The 25903-nt window shown below is 36.6% G+C and overlaps 1 protein-coding gene across 1 annotated transcript in view; it reads right to left on the bottom strand.

Moving 5' to 3' along the window:
• Nucleotides 1-9187: 9187 nt before the first annotated feature.
• The window catches only part of LOC126828001 (cysteine-rich venom protein Mr30), a 90945-nt gene continuing 74229 nt past the window's right edge, over nt 9188-25903 (bottom strand). The window contains exons 2-13 of the mRNA XM_050557584.2: nt 17764-17819; nt 16785-16961; nt 15910-15994; nt 14710-14870; nt 14231-14322; nt 13750-13835; nt 13342-13440; nt 12311-12439; nt 11729-11905; nt 10852-10992; nt 10060-10161; nt 9188-9315 (exon numbers count right to left, since the gene is read on the bottom strand). Coding sequence (XP_050413541.2) covers nt 9206-9315; nt 10060-10161; nt 10852-10992; nt 11729-11905; nt 12311-12439; nt 13342-13440; nt 13750-13835; nt 14231-14322; nt 14710-14870; nt 15910-15994; nt 16785-16961; nt 17764-17793 — 1389 coding nt within the window. The 5' untranslated portion in view covers nt 17794-17819 and the 3' untranslated portion in view covers nt 9188-9205. The remainder of the gene's footprint in view (nt 9316-10059; nt 10162-10851; nt 10993-11728; nt 11906-12310; nt 12440-13341; nt 13441-13749; nt 13836-14230; nt 14323-14709; nt 14871-15909; nt 15995-16784; nt 16962-17763; nt 17820-25903) is intronic.

Below are 25903 nucleotides of genomic sequence, written 5' to 3'. Positions count from 1 at the left end.
CCTATAGAGCATGTCTGGGACATGATCGGGAGACGTGTTCGTCGACGTCAACGTCAACCGACAACACTGCAAGAACTGGCCGTGGCACTGCAAAAGGAGTGGGTCAGATTGCCCCAAATCGTGAATGGACGGTTGATTAGGAGCATTGATGCCACGACGAACTTGTTGAATGTCTGAGGATTGGTGGAGCAATTACTCATTATTAAGATAAAAATCAAAAACGTCCATTTTCACTTTTGACAGTGTATGTCTTTGCGAGTGAAATGGGGCCGTCAGATAAACCACCCATATGAACTCTTTATGTTCATGTGTAGACAATTGGATTGTTATTAACATTTACTGGTTACTTCTAATAAAAACAGCAGTGCATTTCGGCAGTTTTGTATTGTTTCTGAATATCCCCTACTTTTTATGAAGAGTATATTTAAGCATGGGTTTCTCGCTGTCCATTACAAAATACTTGCTCTAGAATCATGCTTCAATTAATGACAGATATTATGATAGATAATAAAAATGTCAAGAGATTTGTTTCTGAAAATTCTTTATTATTAAGCCCGTTAAATAGTTTTTATAGCAGAAACAAAAATGATAAAATCGGACTTAGGAGACTATACAGACATCACCATTTCGACCTAGTTATACATAATGTTAGCAACTGAACTACTCAAATGTCCGGGTAAATTGAACTCTCTCAAATGAACCCCTGTATTCATGCGCCAATATGCCTGTTTAATAACCAGTTGGTACTGAAGTATTTAAATTGCCAATTCACTGAGTTTAAACAGATGCCCAATAGAATAAGTATCTGTTAGTCCTTGTTTCATGAAGATGGCGAATTAGGGAATGATAGGTTTATTCCTAACAATGTCAGTGATGCAAAGAGGTCCCTTGTATACAATTTTATTGGCAGCACGTTAAAGATGCCATGGCAGTTGGAAATCAAAATAAGAATGCCGTCTCTGTTAAAATTTTCACCAATTCCCTCGAGGTGCAGAAAACTAAGACGTTAAAAACCATTCCATTTCATCTCCATAAGAAAAGATCAATGCATATCGTCTAGACAAAATAATTTTCTCGGTACTTCACCCATAAGAAAGTGGTACAACTGTGTGTAACCCATTTGCAATTTGATGATCGTGTAGCTAACCTCTTGATTTAACTTGACATTTGTTTTTATAAAAAATTGTCCCATATTGTATAAAAGACTGATTTAACTTCCAAGTCATAACCCTATAGCAATCATGTTATTTCATCGTGTTTTTTCTTACAAAAAGGTTGTTGGTTACTATTCCAATGAAAACCAAATAAAACACTTTCCAGATACTATTCCTTTAATATATCAATATGAAAAAAGGTATCCTACGGTGAAGTTTCATCCCCGAATTACAGAAGCTGGTTAAATATCACTGGGTTAACGTGTTTAGAACTGACTCTATGCCGACAACCCCGCGATGCTCCAGCATTCATCCAATATGCATGTATGCTTCCTTCAGTGTTTTGTCTTTATGGTTATTTTATCGACCAATGCCATGGATATGCTTTACCATCAAAGGGTGCCAGTGGAATTCAAGGAGTTCGAACGCAGCAGCTCTTCCGTTTATCTTTGGTTTCATTTGTGTGTTTTTTTAGGACCCGATACACAAAGTTTACTCTATTTTCTTGGTCAATATTAGACCTCGACGATAAATTTCAGTAGAAAATTGATTCCCTTAGGAGCCAGAGAGAGAATTGAATACTCGACAAGTTAGTCAACAAGAGAATTGCAAGTGTTTTTGTCAATGAAATGAGAGTTTACATCAAACGTGCTCGTAATTACCACGTATCCTATGGAGATATTTGATGTTCATGGGATACCAGTTGAAAGGTCACATGCGAAAGTAAACAATATTTAGCTTAGAAGATTTGCAGCGCTTAAAAAAATTAAATTAAAACCGCATGCAAAGGGTAATATTCACTAGCTAAGGCACGGTTAGACGTCGTTCGGTTAATACTAATACTCGTAACTGGAATGACAAAAAAAGTCGAAATTAGAACGAATAAGTTCGTCAAGCTAATGTAGTTGGTGGGGACTACATATTAATTTATTAGGTGATTTCAAGAGCAGTAAGCGACATTAACTTACCATAGGATATTAACCGTGACCCAGTCAGGTGGGTTTTGTCTTTCATTTTTTCATCGGATTTCTTCGTATTGCTTTAAATTTGCCAACATATATATCCTTAGGGTCGTGATGTAAAGTGTATCAACGTGAAACAAGCATACACATAGGCACTAATAATTAACGAGAAAATACGATGTCCTAGATTATATTTGTATAGGAAATGAAATGAAATGAAATGAGGTTTAACGTCCTGCTGTTCTTTTCCGACTGGGCTAATGAAGACGGGCATACGCCATTCAGTGTGCTATGTATGAGGGAATTTTTTTCCCGAATAGTGGCGTTACAGCCTACTCTTATATCGAATTCCAACTGCCAAAGGGTCTTTTACGTGCACGCCAATGTGTACACGGGATTGCGATTTTTCGTCCCATCCGAACGACTAGACAGCTGTCCTCCACCACTGATATGAGGATACCACGCCGAAAACTCCCTATGAACTTTCTTGCCTAACACGAGGATCCAATCAGCGACCACCAGGCTAGCAAACCAGTGTCTCGCCTACTTAACAACTCTGGCTCCTCTATTCGTATAGGCCCGCCGTTAAAGATACATGGGCACAAAAATACAGCAATGTATAACCAAGTGCCTCATATACCAAAAACAGATTCCAAACACAGAATAAAATGCAGTCTTATCAAAAAACTAAAGTTCAAATTCCATTCCATTCCATAGATTTCATGCGGACAGATTTGAATTTTTGTAATCGTTTGGGCAGTATCTAGTTTCTTACAACGAATATCGATGCCAAGATGGTGTATAATTTGTATGTGTGAGGGTGTGTGTTGTATCGCACAAAACTGTGCCTGGATAAAAAAAAAATCAGTCTTACTCTTTTTTATTTTTATAATTTGTCGTTATTTCAAATGTTAACGAACATCGAGGCAACCGGGGTATATAACCTATTATTTTTTTATGGTGTGTAATCGCATAAATAAATATTTTCAGTCCTACTTTTCTTATATTTTCGATTGCTTTACTACAGCTCAATATACCTCCCACCGCCTACACGTATTTTCCGGAAAAGGAAAGCATGCCATGCCTCGTTCTAGCACTTGGAGCTATAATGATAGAATTGGGAGGGAGGGGACGTGTGAACTACGTGGACTTATTCACAGATGATCTCACGAAAAGAATACGAGATGGTCTTCGGGTCATTACACGGATCTGTTCTGTATTTCTACACCATTGTCTTTTCTTGTCATACAGCTTTTTGTGAAGTCCGGACATTCCAAAAAGAAGGATCAATATAGAATACAAGAATTATTCAAACTGATTCATCCTAACTTACAGACATTTGAAGTTTACAGTGGTTTATATTGATTTCAAGCGGCCATCTGTATCTCTCTAAGGTGAATATAGTAATAAGCACCAAGTTCGTATAGGCCCACCGTTAAAGATACATGGGCACAAAAATACAGCAATGTATAACCAAGTGCCTCATATACCAAAAACAGATTCCAAACACAGAATAAAATGCAGTCTTATCAAAAAACTAAAGTTCAAATTCCATTCCATTCCATAGATTTCATGCAGACAGATTTGAATTTTTGTAATCGTTTGGGCAGTATCTAGTTTCTTACAACGAATATCGATGCCAAGATGGTGTATAATTTGTATGTGTGAGGGTGTGTGTTGTATCGCACAAAACTGTGCCTGGATAAAAAAAAAATCAGTCTTACTCTTTTTTATTTTTATAATTTGTCGTTATTTCAAATGTTAACGAACATCGAGGCAACCGGGGTATATAACCTATTATTTTTTTATGGTGTGTAATCGCATAAATAAATATTTTCAGTCCTACTTTTCTTATATTTTCGATTGCTTTACTACAGCTCAATATACCTCCCACCGCCTACACGTATTTTCCGGAAAAGGAAAGCATGCCATGCCTCGTTCTAGCACTTGGAGCTATAATGATAGAATTGGGAGGGAGGGGACGTGTGAACTACGTGGACTTATTCACAGATGATCTCACGAAAAGAATACGAGATGGTCTTCGGGTCATTACACGGATCTGTTCTGTATTTCTACACCATTGTCTTTTCTTGTCATACAGCTTTTTGTGAAGTCCGGACATTCCAAAAAGAAGGATCAATATAGAATACAAGAATTATTCAAACTGATTCATCCTAACTTACAGACATTTGAAGTTTACAGTGGTTTATATTGATTTCAAGCGGCCATCTGTATCTCTCTAAGGTGAATATAGTAATAAGCACCAAGTTCGTATAGGTCAGCCCATTCTTCATGAAGCCCCCCCCCCCCAGCAGGCATATTTGTTTTACTTTTGCAATGTGTGTGAAGGATATGGCTTGTTATGAGTCCAACACAAAAAAAATAATGAAGCCATTTAGCAACACAAAATGAATTCATTCTTTTTTGCAAAGTCTTCTGTGATTATTCATTGCACTGTATTGTTCTGGGAGTATAGCAAATGTATACGTTACACATGTGGTTCTTTTATTTGGTTTTTATTTGTGATTAAGTCAACCGCTCTCTTCTGTTAAGGAAAACTAAGATTGATAGAGAACATAGAAATGTGTTAAGGGAGCTGATCCAGGCAAGGAAACGATAGATTATTATGTAAATGTATAAACTTTATGCTGACAAATTGAACATTAGACTGCTCGCTCGCGGCCACAACACCATTCTCTAGGCGGTAATTGGGTTTTGCAAAATTCAAACCTATGATTAAAGAAAGCCATGCATATAAAAGCTAGAAGCTCGAGGGAATAAAAACAAAGCGGCCATCTTTTTCTTCACTGCCCTTATTTGATTAGTTGGTTAAAGAAACGCTTCCAGGAACCATTAAAGACGAATTAGTCGCGTGAAGGAGGGAATTAATGAGATTATACCTGTATACTTTGGCCAGAATTTAAGTCGTAGAAAGTAATAAAAAACACATTATTTAGTGCCAGATTTGGTTAAAAGTTCATTTAAAAACTAGAGGTGGCGACCAATCTATAGAAGCTTAGTTTTAATTAAGAGTAAGTTGTCTACGGTAATAATCAGTATAAAGCTTTATTTGATCTAGAGAAGAACATTGTCTGTTTATGTTCTTGTTGATTAGTTTTGTAGATAGAGCGAATCCTTGTTGCTGTGTATCCACTTCAAAATTTAAATGATGTATCGCAGACAAAGAATTTTTGTCATGAAATTGACACAGTTTACACCAACAGGGAATTCTAATATTTGGAATGATGGATTTTAGCAGGAAAAATGTCAGTATATCTAAAATAAAACAGATAAACCTTCCTTCTATTAATACGTTTTTTCAATATGTTTCCCCGTGTCACACAACAGTTATAACCCCGTCTTTATTAGCCGGATGCATCAGAAAATGCGTCTTTATTAGCCCGGATGCATCAGAAAATGTAGAACGTTAAAGCCCATTTCATTTTCTAATTTTATTATGATCAGATGTGAATTGCGTTTCGTTTTATTCATGCTTTTCCCACTTTAAACATGCATTATGCAAGAGCTAAATCTGCCTATTGCAGGTCTTTCTTTAGGCCTGAAACGTTATCTGCATTATTATTTAGACATTAATTAACTGATCCAGACCATAATCAACTCTCAACGCCATCGTTAGCCTGCGATATTTAGTGGATATGAATACTTTTTGTTTTGGATAATTTAACGTAAACGTGGATAATCGAGACTTTGTTTATTATTGTACCAACGTCAGTAATGACGATCGAGGCTAGCCTAAAATTGAATCTCTAATATCTCGGTCCAGAGTGAAGCAATTTGGCTGAAATTTTCAGCATATTCTGTATATTATCTATTTTTAACTATTATAACGAGAACTGTCAGTACCTAATGCCCCTTTAACTAAAATCAGATGTGAATTACGATTCGTTTTATTTTAACTTTCCCAATTTGATTAAGATCAGAGGTGAAAAGCTGAAAAGCTAACCAATTTCTATAGGTTCCCTATGGGTCAATATCACAGGATATTAACGCCTGCCGTGCCCGTTGTGGTGGACGTGGTCAGGAGGGGCAAACGAATTGGATCCAACAACTAAGTTAGACTAGCTCGTTTATTACCCACGTAAAACTTGTTGCAAAATGTTAAGCATATCAAATATTGATACATATTGATACGTTTGACATTTTGTAGCAGGTTTTATGCTTATGCGGTTAATAAACGAGCTAGTCTAGCCTAGTTAATAGATCCATTTATTTTAGCCCTATTATCCTGTGACAGTGACCCATAAGGAACCTAGTGACACATATAGAATTGGTTATTTTTCAGCTAGTTTGTATGTAATACTCTATATTATATGTAATAGAAAATATTCATTTATATCAAATACACAACTGCACAGGTTGATAATGTCAAATAATCCGGGGCTCTGATGATAGTGACATTTAATTAAACACCAATTATATTATTCTTAAGCGAACAAAAGGGTAATGAGGGTGACATATCAAAAGTAAGTTGTATTGAGTGATATGTCCCATGAGATATTGTGTATATATAGTAGGTATCACCACCCGTTCTATAAATTATTTTTTGGATGTTTTCTTCAGTCGGCTTCAACCAGATGGGTGTTGTAGACTGAAACATTGATTTTTGGACTTACTGATTCAACATATTTAAATTATAAAACACTCTCGTTCTCCATCTCTATCTATCCCACAATTCTAATATCCGCTATCGACTTGGGCATTGGGTAGGTCTATGCAGTCACAGTTTCGTAGAAGGCGTGCGCTTAAATGATGGTCCTACTAATCACTGTAAGAGCGTTTCTTTTGTCAACAGCACCAACAGTGCTGCAAAATCAGATTCTACACATCATATCCTAATTTAAATGATATCATTAAGAGGTTGGCGAATTTATGGATAATTGAAATATTGAAAAACTATCTTGCTAATCACCGACAACAGTGTTTTTTTTATATCAGATATCACAAAAGGTGAACCACGAAGAAGGAATTGTTATATCTTTCCTTGTCGGTCACTTTCCAATACTTTGGGCGATATTGACTCAAACCGCTCTTGTCTGTGAATGATAACGACTATTGCAGTGTCTTTAGCATTGGCCGTTGACAGTTCGTTAGAACTACACAGCAAAGACACGATCTAATATGTACAGCTGGTGAGTGTTATAGGAATTATCTGAAGGCTAAGATAACACAATATTTCTTGTTAATGTTTACAATCATCAGCCAGTCTAGCACATCATCTCCAGAACTAACAAAAACGAGACGAAACTATCTGATAATATTATTAGAATAATTTGTCACGTGTTCTAGAAATAATACAGGCGTGAAAGTTTTCCCTTTTCATTCAAAGGATTAAGCTAGGAATATAATATATTCTCTGATATACAATTAACTAAATGCATTTTTTTAAAGGACTTTTTGGGGAGTTTTTTGATATAATACGTTTTGATGGAGTAAGCATAACCTACCTTATTCAAGATATTCTATACTGTTGTTCAGAACCCAATATCAAAAATAGTCATATAATGGAATAGAAAGTGCGGTAAACCGCAAAGCATACAAACAGAAACCTTAAAAGAGAATATGCCAAACCAGTATTTTCAACAACTCTCAACATGAGAGACATATCACGAAATAAGGGACTATTTCCTAAAAATGATATCAATCTAGTGTATTTCATGATCGGATGGATATTTACAAGACATCTCATGTTAGATGGCTACATTAGAGAAAGTCCAAAACAATATAAACGCTTCAAACACATATCAATGTATACAAAGTTTGAGCATAGCAGATGTGGGTTGGTTATAGGCGAGGTCACTCAATCGTCCCGCAAAAACAATACAACCTGTGACCATACTTTTCTACTGTTCGTTTATTTGAATGATATATTTTTATATTAGATTGGAGCAACGATAGTTTATTTATGCCGGAAACGAAATATCTAGCTGACAGTTCTTGCAATAATAGTTCAAAACTATTATTATATGCTGAAAATTTCAGTCAAATTACTTCACTCTGAGTCTAGAAATTAGCGATGGAACTATAGGCTAGCCTCGATCGTCATCACCACCGTTGTTAGGATATTAAAAAGGTCTTGCTCATTCATTTTTACGGTAGCCGCATCCATCAGAAAACGTATTTGAATCCACTAAATATCGCTCGCATCCGATGTCATCGAGAGTTGATTATGGTCTTTGTACGTTAATTAATGTCTAATTTAATAATTTAGATAACATTTAAGGCCTAAAGAAAGACCTACAATATACAGATGTATCTCTTGCATAATGTGTGTTTAAGGTTACAATCTGGTAGCTGAGGAAACTGTCCGTACACACAGTATATGCCCCTATATGAATGATAAGCATTAAAGAAAGTTGAGAAAACTGTTCGCATATAACAGCACACTACATCAGGGTCAGATGGAAGGGGCTAACTAGGTTTCAGTCAAGGTTCACCAATATTAAAGGGGTCCCAAGTTAGTTCTAGAACATTTTTTTTACAAAACATTAATATGTCATTTATAATATGTTTACGCCAAATAAATTTATTTATCTACCATATTGACATACAAATTGAATTTGTGTGAAGATGACGGACAATGACCCTACAGATTTTTCAATTTAGCTCCATGGATCCTTTTGCACTAAGTTATTAATGACGAGTGCAGTTGATTACGCGTTCCTATCATTATATCAATTTCGCGTTATCTCACCCGTACAGTGAAATATTATTGAGTCTACATTAAGCTCAGTTAGCGTGTGTATCTGTAGGTAAAGGGGAGACTACTCCAAATGATAACGTATCAAAGTTTTGCGGTATTAATCTAGAATTTATATCAGGTTTTTATTTTTTCTTCTCTAAAACTACGGACCTTTATGCAAAGGGGTGGGGCAACAACGTGTTCTCATCAGTGCTTAATATAACACTGATACCTAAAAACATTGTTATTTCATCGGGCACTTAGAATTTATTTCTTCGTCGGTTAACTTTGTTTTGGTATTTTTGGTGATAAAGAAAAATCCTGCGTATAGTGGCTTGAAGATTAAAAATAAACAAACACAAAGTTTAGAAGATAGCTGTTTTAATACGCTAACAAATTCCACAGAGAACGGGACACGTTACGTTGGTATTATAATACAGATCACAGTAATTCTTCTTAAATCTTTCACAGGGTGTTGTATCAGGCGATCCACACTTTACTGAAAATGTTTAAAGATATGTGTAGTACCATTATGAAATATTGCATAGTGTGTTCCTAAAGAAAATAGTTATCTCGGAATAGTAGATGTTTTAATATAGAAAACTTTATGATCGGAAATTAAAAAAGGTATGGAATTGGGCGCCGAATTCGAATGATTAAGGCCACTAAGAAAACCATCAAGTCCCAATTGTTCGTTGTCGATCTTGAAACGCCTTACATATTGATCACCATCTGTATGAGGGAAACTTTGCCCAGATAGCGGGGTTTCCGGCTACCCGTCATCATTTTTCAAGGGTTTCTTTACGTACACGCCAACGTGTACAAGGTACACCTGTTTATCATTCCATCCGAACGACTGGACGTATTGCACCATTGATCAGCGGAAACAACACTGAGGAATCCCAAGAAATATCAGGCCAAAAATACTTCAATTTCATTTGTTTTGCACTAAATTTTAGATAAAGGATTCGTAGAAAGATCGGTCGTATATGATTCATCTTTGGGGTAGTATATAAAGTAAGGAATTGTATAAATTCTCAAACACTGGCCAAAAAAATGTCACACCCGGTTATGGAAAGACACAGACACCTCGGACTACTACGATGAATGAGTGCATGTCCATATTACTATGAAACATAATAATGCTATCTTCGTCCATTATTTTTGCTAGATCTATACTCTTTCAATTCTAATTTTTGTAAACTACAGAGTAATATTTATTTATAGGGTTATTTATACGTACCTTTGTCACAAAGTTCTCCTTCGTATGGATGTCTACATTCACACTGACATGACTGTTTGTTCAGTTTACCATCATTTAAGCATACTTTACCATTACACGGCGCTGGAATCAGATACAACATGCTAAACAATCACCAACAGCATAGTGTTTAGAGAGCATATTTTAACCCCAGTAAGGAAATATTCGAGATCGTTATGTTTGAGGAGATAAACCTTAATTCATCGGTATAACTTTAATACAGTATCCACCATGAACTAACAAATAGAGTTCGTCATAATACAAAATGGAGATTATGGACGAGCTAATGACGTGATGAACCTAATAAAGCCGAAGAAGTCGACTCGTTATCCATTCTTTCCAAACGATACAAATACAAAAAAGACGAACTTCTTGTTATTAATATATGATGGCTTCACCCCGACTGATAGGAGTGTTAGAAAATGGTAATGTAAAAAACCATAGATGTAATAAATTCCAATCTCTTATCCGGATGTCAATGGGGCAGGACGCATGACCTGACGAGGACAAATGTCTATTTGTTCGGATGGGACGAAAAACCGAGGTCCCGTGTACACATTGGCGTGCACGTTAAAGAACCCTTGACAGTTGGCGTATGCAAGTCTCCATTTTGTTTCATTTGTTAGAATATAGCGAAAAATGTTAGCGTATAGGACGTCATAAGTAAGAAATGAGATAACGTGTGTTGTAAAGAGTAAGCAACATATATACCCTATAACACCTATCACTACTTATAATAAAATATCACGATTGTTATATAAAGAGTATTAGTACCGTCACAATATCCACACATCACTGGACATATATCTCTCTTGATATTATAATACATATTACATTCTGTACAACCAACTACGCCACCTTTACTAACACATAACATCATATCATCACCTGCATCACCATATCCAGAACAAGCACCTATATACATATATATAAATTAAAATTATTAAATTCACAGCCTGTCAGAATATAGTTTAAGCGGCATTATGGAAGATTAGATAAAGATCTGGCAGTTCTCAAAGCGAACGGTTCTAACTTATGTTATGGTCATTTCAAGCTACATTGGTTTCTTTTGAAGTTCACACTACCATGCAGGGTCTGGTGTTGAATACGGCTGAGAAATTGTGACGGAAAAATACACCTCGATTCAGGCGCAAAACTTACCTTTCCCTTGGACTTGCATTTGACACCCACGCCCCATTTCGGATCAAAAAATTGAAATTAGAATGTTTAATTGAATACGAAAGATATGGACAATGAAAATGATTATTTCATTAAAACTTTACCAATTAGAAAATACAATGATATGACACGAAAAAAATCACGATAATTCTGAAAACAATATTGTTCACTATCCTGATATGCCGATTATGAGCGTATTTTATTTTCGTTCGCAAAAATGTTACCAAAAGTTGCTCAAAAGTCGCTTTATTGCTACAACGTACTCTTTATCCTTTAATGAGCCTCATGATTATCATGGTCTGACTTCTAAAACGCTTTATTGTTGACAAACCATCTGTAAGTGATAATTAAAACAGTTTATGCGTAACACTTCAAAATGACAACAAAATTTGCTTGTGAAAGATTGCCAAATAGATGAGAAATGGTATCAGTTGCTCAGCAACTACATATAGGTAATTTACATAATACTTACTCTTACTGGCTTTGGTCCCACTGTAGGGGCATAAATGACCCGGTTTCGGCGTAGTTGTTGGCGCTGCCGTGGTCGTTGTGGTTGTAGTAGTCGTCGTAGTGGTAGTGGTAGTTGAAGTCGTTTTTGCTATTGGTATTTCAAGAGCTTCAGTCGGTGCCATCGTTGTCGTAGTAGTGGCTTTAATAAAAAGTTAACCAATTCGTATTAAACGTGAACATCGATTTGAGTTCAGTTTCCTAACATTTAATGAACACTCTAAACCCTTTTTAATTAGTACCACCAAAATGACGACTAAACAAGAACATAAACTAGTTAATATAAATAATATAATGAAAGTATAACACAGCTGAAAGCTGAAATCCATTGAGAATCCTCGTAATAAAGTTTGAATAAAACAAAACTTTGAATGATTACCTGGTGTTTTTTTTTAAATTAATCAAATTTGTGCAAGTTATCTTTATTTTATACTGCATACAGGTTACTAGTATTTCATTGAAGTGTTAATTTCAGGCAAAAACATAGAAGAAAATGTGGGATGCAAGCATCTTAACTTGATTTAATGACATATAAAAATAATATTACTCTCTCCGCCAACACATACTCCACACATGTATGGACATAATCCAGGAACATTTCCATATTTTAAACACGCTATTGGTGGGAAGAAATTACCCGGTCCACAGTAGAAAGGATCCTTTTTGGGACAGTTTGCTGTGGATCGAAAAATAACAATATAGATGTTTGCCTTTGTATAATATAACAATTTTAGGGAATTATATTTGGGACATGGTTATATATGTATAATTAATTGTAACTGTAGATACTACTATATTGTAACTAGTTTAATATATATGGAATATGAAATAAATTATTTAAAATTGTACATTGGGTGTATTAAAAAGTTTTGTAAGTATTGTATCCAGGATTAGAACAGCTTCGAGAATGCGCAACTCGAAGCGCAAAACGTCTGCAGTGTTATTGGGCAAAATGTCAGTCACGTAAACAAACCAAAGGCCTGCGTACTACGATAGCTGCCTTTCTGTCGCTTCAAATTCGTCGCTGAAGGTAAATGCACAGTAGCAAGTCTATAGACTGAAAACTAGTGTAGCATAATGTTTAGTGTCTGTGTTGTTTTTCAGGGAAACCGTCAATCACTGCAAAATCAAAAAAAAAAAAAAAAAACAACAGTACGTCAACTGTTAGTTTATTTACAGTGACTGACTGCTCGTCTCATAGAATCACAGACTGACTTTAAGTTGTTGATTTTTTACATGAAAGGGTTGGTATTTAGTTCTGCTTATGCTTGAAACTATATACATGTACATGTATCTTAATATTAAAAAGAGGACTTTTAAACATTTAAAATGCACACAGGCTGATGTTCTCGTTAAAATGCCACGATTCAATTTAAGCAATTTGAAATGACGGGTGTCCCTAGAAAATGATCAGGGTATGCTACGAAAATTCGTAATACTCATTTCGGACAAAATAGAGTGAGTACCCATGCAACCATCACATTTGGCATTGTCGTACAGATGGCCATATCTGACAAAATATTTTGTATAAAAGTGGTTTGTGGATTCACAAAAGTTAAATATAGACAATGTACTTACGTGTTTCACATTCCGTTCCAAGAAATAATTTTCCACATTTACATGTGCAGTCTTTTACATTTAGTTTACCAAAGTTCTTACAAAACAACCCTTTACAATCTAAATAGTTTAAAAAAAAACAAACACCCACACAATATAACGTCAAATAAAAATATATTTTATTAATCATGACCACAAATATTTCCTTCCACTTTCGTTTGTTTGGTGAAGTTATCTTAATTTTCTTTTTCGAACATGAGATATTCGGGTTTTTTTTTAATGATTCAGATATGTTAAATACCTCGAAATATTTGCTACATTTCCCGTATTATATACACGACTCGGATTTATGAGCCATATAATTATTCCAAACACATGACAACAAAATGTCAAAGGGAAAAACTTTAATATATAAATGATTTGATTTACCACACAATCCATTATCACAATTATTTGGACAAGCTGAACAGCGTTTACCAACTTTATATGGAAACTTTACATCATCACTTCTTTGTCTGAAGTCAAAATTAAAAATCGTATTTTTATTAGACGATAAACGCGTTACTAAATATAGATGGGACATATCAGGTCTAATACCTCGTTACCACCGCATTCTTTATTGCCATGAACCAAATTGACCGACCTGCTTTTAATCCGATTGAATCCAAACTGGAGGATTATTTAGCTTTGGTATTTTGAATTCTTAATTATATGGTACATAGTCAATCTGGGCATATTGTAGCATAGATTACGCCGTTAGAAATTCGATTTTCTCCAAAAAAATGCAAATCACGTATCGTTACTGTCAAAGCCGATGGGGTAGTATATGTTACATTAGCAAGGTCTTTTAATGTTTAATGAAAGATACACTTTAAAGCCATTCGCCTCGTTATTTGATAAATCTGCTTACCCTCCTTCGTAGTTACAAACATAAAATCTTTTTGGTCTATGGGTACACTCTGCAAATCCACAACCTACTCGTGTTGCTCGAGAGTTGGCAAGCTAAAACATAAGAAACAATTTTCAGGCGTACATCTGATTCTCTACATATTGAAAATACGTCTTAAGGGTGCAGAAGATTAATCTTGGCGCCTAAATTAAGGTTACCTTTAATACCAAAGTTAGCAGCAATAATTTTAGACCAAATTTGATCTCACTCTTTGATTAGATTCCCTCCTGGACTATGTACCATTTAATTAAGAATATACGGGGACCTTTCTCGATCAACACCAAGATCGAACCTGGAACCTCCTGGTTAACGAGCGAGAGCCCTACTGTCTGGACTAACGCGGCTTCCACCTCCTACCACACAACATTGCGCGATGATTAACAACAAACAGAAGATCATTTACAAACTTAAAAGATAGGGAAAGAAAATTCTTCACATACCATTGTGAAATGTCCTATCTTCACCCAATTTCCCTTTCCTAAATAAGAATCGGGTTCATGGCCATATTTGTATAACTTTTGTTCGTTAAACCAATGGAATACGGCATCACTCCAATAAAAATATCCTGCAGCGCAATTTTGTCCTGTAGACTTCCCGTGCTCTGTAAAGAAGAGATGACTCAATGCCACGAAAGTTTGTCTTGAAGGGAAGTGTGATGGGAGGCTTACCAGTCCTGCAGATCCTAAAGCTCACAATGAAATGAAATGGGTTTTAACGTCCTACTGTTCTGCACCAAAGACGGCATATGCCATACAGGGTGTGGTATGAGGTAAATTTTGCCAGTACAGCGGTGCTACGGCCTACTCTTATATCGATTTCGAACTACCAAGAGATCTTTGTGTTCACGGGTCCTTGGTTTTCCGTCCCATCCAGACGACTAGACAGTCGTACTTGTCAGACCCTACGTCCTGCACCAATGCCAATGGGAAATTCCCGATGAACTTTCTCGGCCAACAGTCAACACCGGGAGCGAACCTGCGACCTCCAGACTAGCGAGCCAGCGTCGTAATCACTTAGCCACCGTGACTCCCACATTGAATACATGAAAATAAAACCACATAATAAAAGCCCGTGCCAAATATTTAGTACATATCAATGACACACGAATAATAAGTTTGATTTATATGTATTCAATTTAATGATGGATTCAATGGGGCTTAAGGCTAAGATCTCGTCAAAACAATACTTAGGTCATGTTTTATTTTTATGTTTACGAATTCAGTGAAATTTGTCCGGGCAGAGGCGTTTCCTGTCCAAGCTTCTTCAACTTTCGTTAGTTAAGAATACCATTATCAACATCCGTGCAAACGCATCTAGTTTTACGGATAGCAATATTTACCGAAACATCTATATTTCGTACACAACACAATCGTAATTTGCAGGGTAGATAACAGTGTTATTAACACAATAATACTTGGTAGGGGCCTTTCTTTCGGTCTCTCCCAATACAAAATTCCTTATTATTGTCGAATTATTGTGTGAGCCCAAAACTAAGAACTCGGTCTAAATACCTATGCCGTTGGCTTCCTATATGCTCAAATTAATAACATAGTGCTGTTGTTTCATTAGATATTTACGGAACATTTTAAATCAACTCTATCCATTGTGTATATTTCATTATGAAGGCCATGTTTACTTACTTGGTAGTTGCCGGTGAGCATCATGAGCAAGATAACATTGTCTGGCCCACTTAGCAGCAACCCTAGCTAAATTATCATCCCAGTACTGAAAACAGAGAAATGAAGGATAGAAAACAAAACAACGTCTTGAAATTGTCATATCAAATCAAAAATTAAAGTCAAACAATCGATGAGCATTTGTCCAAGGAACAAGTCTGTCATTTTCTATATCAATCGTATTTGAACTTGCGGAGCCTTAGGCGATTTCAGAACAACCTCATGCACAAGAACAAGAACAAGAAGACCAACAAGACGAGTAGCGTCTGGGGGCCAGTTTCTGGTCTAACATCAACGGGAGGTCGGCCCGAGTAAAGTACTTATGATTAACAACACTCGCAACACATGATTATGTACCTCCAATAGCATGTAGAATCTGGGTCCACAGCTGAATTCGGTTTCGATAATGTATGACCAAAACAATTCCCCCGGTTGTCACCAACTTTGTGTAAGGTGTAAATATCTTATTCTGGAAATGTGGTAGGGTATAGATGTGTATGCGTTTTTCAAAGTTCCAATAAGATTGCTTCGTGGCGTACGTTACCGGAACGTTTGACCTTCTTATCGTGCTTTATGATAACTCACAGCTGATATATCTTAGTTGTTCCGCTAGAATATAGCCCTAGCCTTACCCCCGGTTTACACTTGGTAGGAATCAATATTATTGTTTTTGGATAACTAGTTTAAGAACACCATGCCCATGTTTTGATAAAAACATTCTGTAACTTCTGATCTGGAGCCTATAAAATACATATGTTCTCTAAGCCCTCGATATAATACAACAATTATAGTCTTGGTTTTAACCTCCAAAAGTAATAATGCAGTTAATACTGTCTTACCATTTTTGACATGTCGGCTGCTGGAAATTGTGTCATGGTTCTGTATTTGTTGTGAAGATCAAGTATAAGTTTTTTGTCTGCTTCGCTTACTCCAGTTTTAATAATATCAGGGTGATCCCATAGACACATCGTATGATTTACATGTACCTTCTGAAAATCTGGAGTGCACGTCGATGGCTGTATATAAAATAAATAAAGATATTTTGATTTTAATATAATTTTCATACCATAAAGAAAAAAATAATGGAAACCAAAAGTCCAAGTCCAAAATCTTTATGGACCTGACACAAAAAGCATTTTAGAACTGTAGACAAGACAATGCTTTCTAATTTTAATTTGGTAGTTATTACATTCCAGTTTTAGTTTTGATTGGCCTGCACAGCATTAAGTTTATCTAATTACTTCTTTTGTTATTTATCTGCCCCCTTTGATAGTTGGGCACTATAGTCTCTATCATTCACATAAATATGTTGAAAACAAGGAGGATTTGGTTGTCCGAGATTATTTAAGCACCCGCTATAATGGGTGTTTATTGATTGGATGACAGGTCAAGTCAGGTCGTTGAACACAAACTTCATTAAAATTTTGTGTAAATCTAAACAACGAACATTAAAACGAACAGCAAACAAAAATATGGCCTTATTATAATTAGATTGTATCATTGCATTATTCCTTTCAGTAGAAAACTGTTATCATCAAAGGGCTATATAAAAGAGCTAATATACGTGTATAAATAAAAACAATTGCATGATACCTTTCCTTCCATAAATATTTATAATAATCAAAGGGCTGTAACTCTGCTTAATACACGTATATTAATTAAAATTGCACAATTTATTTCCATTGATATTCATATTCATCAAAGAACTAGGCAACATAGAAATAAGCTAATAGATAAATAAATACAAACAATAACAAAATATTTGTCAGCTTTAGACTCTAATTTTTCTTGAAATTATTAAATTATGAATATACTTACAAGTCCACTCGGGGTAACCATCTGATACATCGTTCTGCCATACCATGGATTCACCTCTTATACCAAAAACACCACAATAATAGGATTTAAAAACAAGATATTTAAATGATAAAAAAGAAGAAAATGATAATGAGTACTACTTCGAAATGAATACAGAGAGCGTATTTGGTATTTCTACAATTAATATATAGAGAAATGGGGTTTAACGTCCACTCGACACAAACTAGACCATTTCAGGATTAAAGTAATATTCTGTAATTTTTATTTCAATAATCCAATTGTGCGTAGTGGTCTTTAGATGTGGAAAGAAGTCAGAGAACTAGAAGAAAACACACGAGGTTATGCAGGGGAGCCTACGTACAGGCGTGGGATCGAAACCACCCCATTTTTGAGACCCCCCCCCCCTCCACGTAGTAGTGTGGGGTCTAAACCACGCCAGCTGACTCAATGACCGCCCTTAATAAACCTCACTGGGTATTCAAGGCAATGACATTTTTCGCATATAAAAACGTAAACAAAACGAAAATATGGTCTACTTTTACTTAACTGCTACCAATACATTTTCGAAAATCAATTTCTTGAAGCTTAGTAACGTCACCAGCTTGGTTCTCCATTAGTATGTATATAAGTATGAGAAACGAGAATACAAGATTTATTATTTTAAGGGTAGGGTCGGGGGTGGGCTCACTTATCGCCATTGGCCTAGTGAAATTCTGTCAGGCATATAATTGTAATTAAGCAACAATAACATCATCACGGTGAGTTTATACTTTATACGTATGCTTAGACTTGTGAACATCTGTTTGGGGCAGCAGAAATGAACGGCGCCAAGTAACTAATAAAAATATTTTGCGGGATATTAAAAATAGATTAGCTATTATTGAATATAAATTATACCCTCGTACTTTTAAATAAATCATACTTCAAAGGATACTTAGAATTCCTCTGGTAATTTTGTTATGAATGAAATAGCATATCTATAGAAACAATCTTGCCGGGGAATAATATCCGCTCCACCCCCAATTCGCCGGAAGTTTTATAAAGGTCAAAAGGAACCATAACTTCATATAAACGGCGCAAATGGCAGTATGTGACCCAAAGGGAATATCCTTACGTCCAAATGAAAGGAAATCACAAGAACTCTGTGAGGCAAAGCGTTTTCAAGGTTTCGTTATAATGAATTCGCATGGCTCCTTCTTTAAAGATTTAACAAGAAATTTCAAAAACTCTTATGATTGATTATTTTATGGTAGAGACAATACAGTGACAAGGGCAATAACTCTGAAAAAACCAACTAATACCCGCGTTGCATTCTGATATAGTTTCACTTTATGCCAATCTAAGTAATCACAGAAAATCCCCAAAAATTAGTATTTACAACCATTGTGGGTGGACTAGTCGTCACACAAACGTGACAACAATATATTCCCACATAAAAGGAGGAGGTGTGAAAAATATATTATTATCCATATTTCCAATCCTCAAAAATATTATTTTAATTCGAAATAATCACAATGTTATTGAAGGAAGCTAGGCTATCCTCCCACGTCCTATTAACATTTTAATTATCTAAAGAAGCATAATAATAATACCGCCGATTTCCGTTTTCGGGAGGTATTAAATCTCTAGTTTGCTGTAAAATTACTTTCAGCCAATTCGATTCAGTATTTAATGTGAAATTACCCCGTAATTATATTTAACTAGACATGAAGATATTTGGATCAAGTTCGATCGCGCTCGCTGTTGGACCTAGTTCATGAACCCTGACTAGCTAGTTGTCAAATAATCTGGGTGGAAGATTTCCTTAGAAGCTTTGCGCCCATGTAGAATTTCTTTGTTCAGTGTGGCTCAGTGGGTAGGGCGTTGGCTCGTTAATCTGGAGGAGGTCTGGTGTTTGATTCCTGGGTTGGCCGAGAGAGTTCATCGGGATTTTCCGGCGTGGTTCCCACTTGTCGGTGGTGTAGGATGGATGGCCTTGTAAGAGACAACGTATAGTCGTTGGGAGTGGCCGAAAAACCGAGGTCCCGTATACACAATTGTGTTTACGTAAAAGAACCCATGACAGAATTCGAAATAAGAGTAGGCCATAGTGTCGCTATCCAGGCAAATTTCCCGTCATAGCACACTGCATGGCATATGCCTGTCTTCATTAGCCCAGCTTGAGTATAACAGTAGGACGTTAAACCCCATTTCTTTTCATTTCTTTGTTCATTGGTTTAAACAATATTTATTTGCAATGTTTACAATTTTTTATAGCTGAATTACGGTATATAGGATACGAAAACAAGCATTCAGATGCTTATAAATGACTTGTTCATTAACTTGTCCCCCACCATACCCCCTTCTTATTTACTTTCCAGTAAAACAGCTATTATTATCGTATCTAATAAAAATTAGATACGTGTGACTTTTAATAAGATATCTATAAAAGGGAAACCTTCGCTAATAATTTAGTTTACTGTCCTGTATCTTTAAATATTGAAAAAAAATGTACAAATAAAACTAACTTTTCCTGGGAAGGAAGGTGTCTGTTATTTGGATCACAATTGTCATTTCATTGGTTTGCGTGTATTAATTCGTTATTTGACAGAGTAATTTTCGTATTTTAAATTCATAAACAATATCTATATTTAGAATATTCCTTTCACTTATGTTTAAACTAATCCTTATATATTAGAAGTGTTAACTAAAACAGACGAAAAATCAATTATGATGCTTAAACACAACATGTCAACTGTAAAATATATACAATCTGATAAGGAGCTTGTTAAATAAGCATCATCGATGAAATTATATGTTATAAAAAACATTGAACAATCATAATTTGTGGCAGCAATCACTGGTTTGTTATACAAAGACGCGACGTTTTGATAAGCACCAGCTTGTCGTTATCAAACACAACATGGCGTTTCGATAAGTGTTCTCGCATCGTATGAAGCACACCATTTGTACTTGATAAAGGTGCAAGGATACTTATGGCAACACTGTGACTCTGTATAATAGACTAGTGATTGTCGTCCCAACTAATTGTTCTAGTTTTGTTATGTTTCTAATTCCACTAAAGGGTTGTGTTTACATTACCTTTCAGAACAGCGGGTTTTGAAGAAGAAGCTAAATGAAAACCACAGAAGAACTCTAATAAGATCAGAAAATAGATATGTATCATTTTGACCACGACACCGTGTGAACTAGAATGAGAAATGCGTTCGTTTTATGTTACACTTCCTCCGCTTCAAGTTTATTGATCGTTAAAAGACATTTTTAAAGTTTTATTAACCTTGTTTATTTGTCCATTAAGCGCATATGGCACTGCCACGTGATTAAAACGTGGATAATTATTTTAAAATTACTTAACAATGCACATTCAGAATATTAGTCCTGTAACATGTAACATGAAATGTCAATCTCCACAGGCATTGGAGTGTCGATATTCCCATTTCTATATACCTATGAACCATTCTAGGAATGATTTTAAAGCAGAGTCTATTTTGTATTTCAAGTAATATAGAGAACAGCCTAATGTTTTAATAATTCGCGTGTGAGCCATGTCTTAAATATAAAGGGTACCCCTGCTCTCCTTCCTCCGTACACCAGATTTATCTCTAGGGTTTTAGCGAGATAGCTAGGTCTTTGGAAGCTGTATCTTAAATCACAAAAATTGGCACCAAATTTTATTTTATATTCTACAACATTTGGGCTATTTCAATATAATTATGAAGTATTATATGTCAATCTACCAAAGTATTTGTAGGGGAAAGCGTTGTAATTATGAAGGCGGTCGATAAATACAGACAATAATAGCATGGACATTTTTGTTAATTTTTTGGTCTAGAATAGAAGAAGATGGATTGAAATGGTAAATATTCATGGTTTAAAGGCAGGAGGGTAACAAAGTTCAGAGGTTGCTTATTTTCGGCGTGTTGTAACATGTTAAAATATTCTACATAAAGTTTGCATATCTCACAATTTCAGTGTTCAATCTTATACAAACGTTGGTGTAAAGAAATTGTCATTTGATGCTCTCTCTTGGCAGTTAAAAGCGTTTAGCACAACGAATATTGACCTCAAGGCCAGAAAATCGTTTTCCTCCAGCGAACGGAATAGTTGCAGAGACCAGAACCGATTAAAACCAATCAATGCAATCAAGAATCGATCATAAAGTTGTCAAGTCGGAAAAAAGATGTTGATTGCTGCCTAATGAGGAGACAATATGCTTATCAAAACACTGACCTAAATTGCTAGCTACGACTAATACACAAAAATGTCACGGGATGCCAAGAAGAGAAATTGGCGTCACTCCAGCTTACCAGGTACATGCCTATATATAGTTGAGGTGGAATTGGAAACCGCATTCTGAATTGTCGCTTCAATAGCTTCGTCATTCAATCTTCTAAGACCTCTTATACCTACGCCACAAGATTAGAAGCTGTGTCGCAACTGATAGTGAAGATAGCAGCCATTCGTCGGAAGGCGAGATGGAGTGAATTTTTAAACACGTAGAATCTTCTTTGCTTATACAAAAGGTTCTTTTCAGAGCCACCAAAATCTACGAAAGATTACCTTCATATTCTATGCATTATCACCCCACCCCACCCCCATCCACTCCCCCATATATTCCAAATCCTTTCCCTGTCCACAATGAAACGCCATACACCCACTAAAGGCACACAGCTGCAATATTCCTTAAAAAAAAACCCCAAAAAACCCAAACAAATCGCATGAGGATAGAAGAAGAGCGAAATTGGTCAAATAGTCAAATAAATCAACACCAAACATACGCCCAACCCTTCTCAATGCCACTTTATCCAATTGAAGCAAGGCTTAGACCTTATGAATTAGTCCTTACTGGTTTCTGTGGAGCATCGGGTTATCGCTCACCGACATTTTTATCAAAGAAGCTGCACATATTAAACCATGGTTAAGGTGAACAAAAATTAGTACCAAATACCCCCCCACCCGCCCCTCCCACACACACACAAAAATAAAAAAAAGTAATAAAGAAAAGAACACCCCCCCCCCCCCAAAAAAAAAACAACCGAACGCACACTCCCTTTCACATCAAGAATTGTGACCAGGGACGGAACGTTTGGACCCCGCAAGTCTTTTCTGGGTATCGCTGGTAAGCATTAAAAACGATTACACACATTCAACGAAAGGGAAATAACTGTGTAACTTAGTGTAAGGTGCTCGTCCGATGTAGGCCCGTGTTTTAGATTTCATTTAGGGAGATCAATAAATATTGACCTCAAGGCCAGAAAATCGTTTTCCTCCAGCGAACGGAATAGTTGCAGAGACCAGAACCGATTAAAACCAATCAATGCAATCAAGAATCGATCATAAAGTTGTCAAGTCGGAAAAAAGATGTTGATTGCTGCCTAATGAGGAGACAATATGCTTATCAAAACACTGACCTAAACTGCCAGCTACGACTAATACACAAAAATGTCACGGGATGCCAAGAAGAGAAATTGGCGTCACTCCAGCTTACCAGGTACATGCCTATATATAGTTGAGGTGGAATTGGAAACCGCATTCTGAATTGTCGCTTCAATAGCTTCGTCATTCAATCTTCTAAGACCTCCACCAAGACCCCAACAAGTGAAATGGAAACTATTTCGAAACTTCACGTCGATTTGTTTGAGACAGAGCACCGTTTCCGCCGAGCATGTGAGCAGGTTGTTTTACTAAACAACAAACTCAAAGATCTTCAAGTCCGCTACGACCGAGCAAGGAGGGACCAGATGCGTTCATTTCGCTACAACATTCGTCTCAGGATGTCCGGCATGGAAGGTGTTAGAAACGCTTACTACGAGTACGCACGTCAAAAGGCCGATAAAGTCTTATACCTACGCCACAAGATTAGAAGCTGTGTCGCAACTGATAGTGAAGATAGCAGCCATTCGTCGGAAGGCGAGATGGAGTGAATTTGAAAACACGTAGAATCTTCTTTGCTTATACAAAAGGTTCTTTTCAGAGCCACCAAAATCTACGAAAGATTACCTTCATATTCTATGCATTATCACCCCACCCCACCCCCATCCACTCCCCCATATATTCCAAATCCTTTCCCTGTCCACAATGAAACGCCATACACCCACTAAAGGCACACAGCTGCAATATTCCTTAAAAAAAAAACCCAAAAAAACCCAAACAAATCGCATGAGGATAGAAGAAGAGCGAAATTGGTCAAATAGTCAAATAAATCAACACCAAACATACGCCCAACCCTTCTCAATGCCACTTTATCCAATTGAAGCAAGGCTTAGACCTTATGCATTAGTCCTTACTGGTTTCTGTGGAGCATCGGGTTATCGCTCACCGACATTTTTATCAAAGAAGCTGCACATATTAAACCATGGTTAAGGTGAACAAAAATTAGTACCAAATACCCCCCCCCCCCCGCCCCTCCCACACACACAAAAAAATAAAAAAAAGTAATATAGAAAAGAACACCCCCCCCCCCAAAAAAAAAAAAAACCGAACGCACACTCCCTTTCACATCAAGAATTGTGACCAGGGACGGAACGTTTGGACTCCGCAAGTCTTTTCTGGGTATCGCTGGTAAGCATTAAAAACGATTACACACATTCAACGAAAGGGAAATAACTGTGTAACTTAGTGTAAGGTGCTCGTCCGATGTAGGCCCGTGTTTTAGATTTCATTTAGGGAGATCAATAAATATTGACCTCAAGGCCAGAAAATCGTTTTCCTCCAGCGAACGGAATAGTTGCAGAGACCAGAACCGATTAAAACCAATCAATGCAATCAAGAATCGATCATAAAGTTGTCAAGTCGGAAAAAAGATGTTGATTGCTGCCTAATGAGGAGACAATATGCTTATCAAAACACTGACCTAAACTGCCAGCTACGACTAATACACAAAGAAGAGAAATTGGCGTCACTCCAGCTTACCAGGTACATGCCTATATATAGTTGAGGTGGAATTGGAAACCGCATTCTGAATTGTCGCTTCAATAGCTTCGTCATTCAATCTTCTAAGACCTCCACCAAGACCCCAACAAGTGAAATGGAAACTATTTCGAAACTTCACGTCGATTTGTCTGAGACAGAGCACCGTTTCCGCCGAGCATGTGAGCAGGTTGTTTTACTAAACAACAAACTCAAAGATCTTCAAGTCCGCTACGACCGAGCAAGAAGGGACCAGATGCGTTCATTTCGCTACAACATTCGTCTCAGGATGTCCGGCATGGAAGGTGTTAGAAACGCTTACTACGAGTATGCACGTCAAAAGGCCGATAAAGTCTTATACCTACGCCACAAGATTAGAAGCTGTGTCGCAACTGATAGTGAAGATAGCAGCCATTCGTCGGAAGGCGAGATGGAGTGAATTTGAAAACACGTAGAATCTTCTTTGCTTATACAAAAGGTTCTTTTCAGAGCCACCAAAATCTACGAAAGATTACCTTCATATTCTATGCATTATCACCCCACCCCACCCCCATCCACTCCCCCATATATTCCAAATCCTTTCCCTGTCCACAATGAAACGCCATACACCCACTAAAGGCACACATCTGCAATATTCCTTTAAAAAAAAACCAAAAAAAACCCCAAACAAATCGCATGAGGATAGAAGAAGAGCGAAATTGGTCAAATAGTCAAATAAATCAACACCAAACATACGCCCAACCCTTCTCAATGCCACTTTATCCAATTGAAGCAAGGCTTAGACCTTATGCATTAGTCCTTACTGGTTTCTGTGGAGCATCGGGTTATCGCTCACCGACATTTTTATCAAAGAAGCTGCACATATTCAACCATGCTTAAGGTGAACAAAAATTAGTACCAAATACCCCCCCCCCCCGCCCCTCCCACACACACACAAAAATAAAAAAAAAGTAACAAAGAAAAGAACAAAAAAAAAACCCAAAAAAACGAACGCACACTCCCTTTCACATCAAGAATTGTGACCAGGGACGGAACGTTTGGACTCCGCAAGTCTTTTCTGGGTATCGCTGGTAAGCATTAAAAACGATTACACACATTCAACGAAAGGGAAATAACTGTGTAACTTAGTGTAAGGTGCTCGTCCGATGTAGGCCCGTGTTTTAGATTTCATTTAGGGAGATCAATAAATATTGACCTCAAGGCCAGAAAATCGTTTTCCTCCAGCGAACGG

Source organism: Patella vulgata, chromosome 7 (genome assembly GCF_932274485.2).
Source record: "Patella vulgata chromosome 7, xgPatVulg1.2, whole genome shotgun sequence".
In the NCBI taxonomy this organism is placed as follows: domain Eukaryota; kingdom Metazoa; phylum Mollusca; class Gastropoda; family Patellidae; genus Patella; species Patella vulgata.
This window is presented reverse-complemented; position numbering and strand designations above follow the sequence as displayed.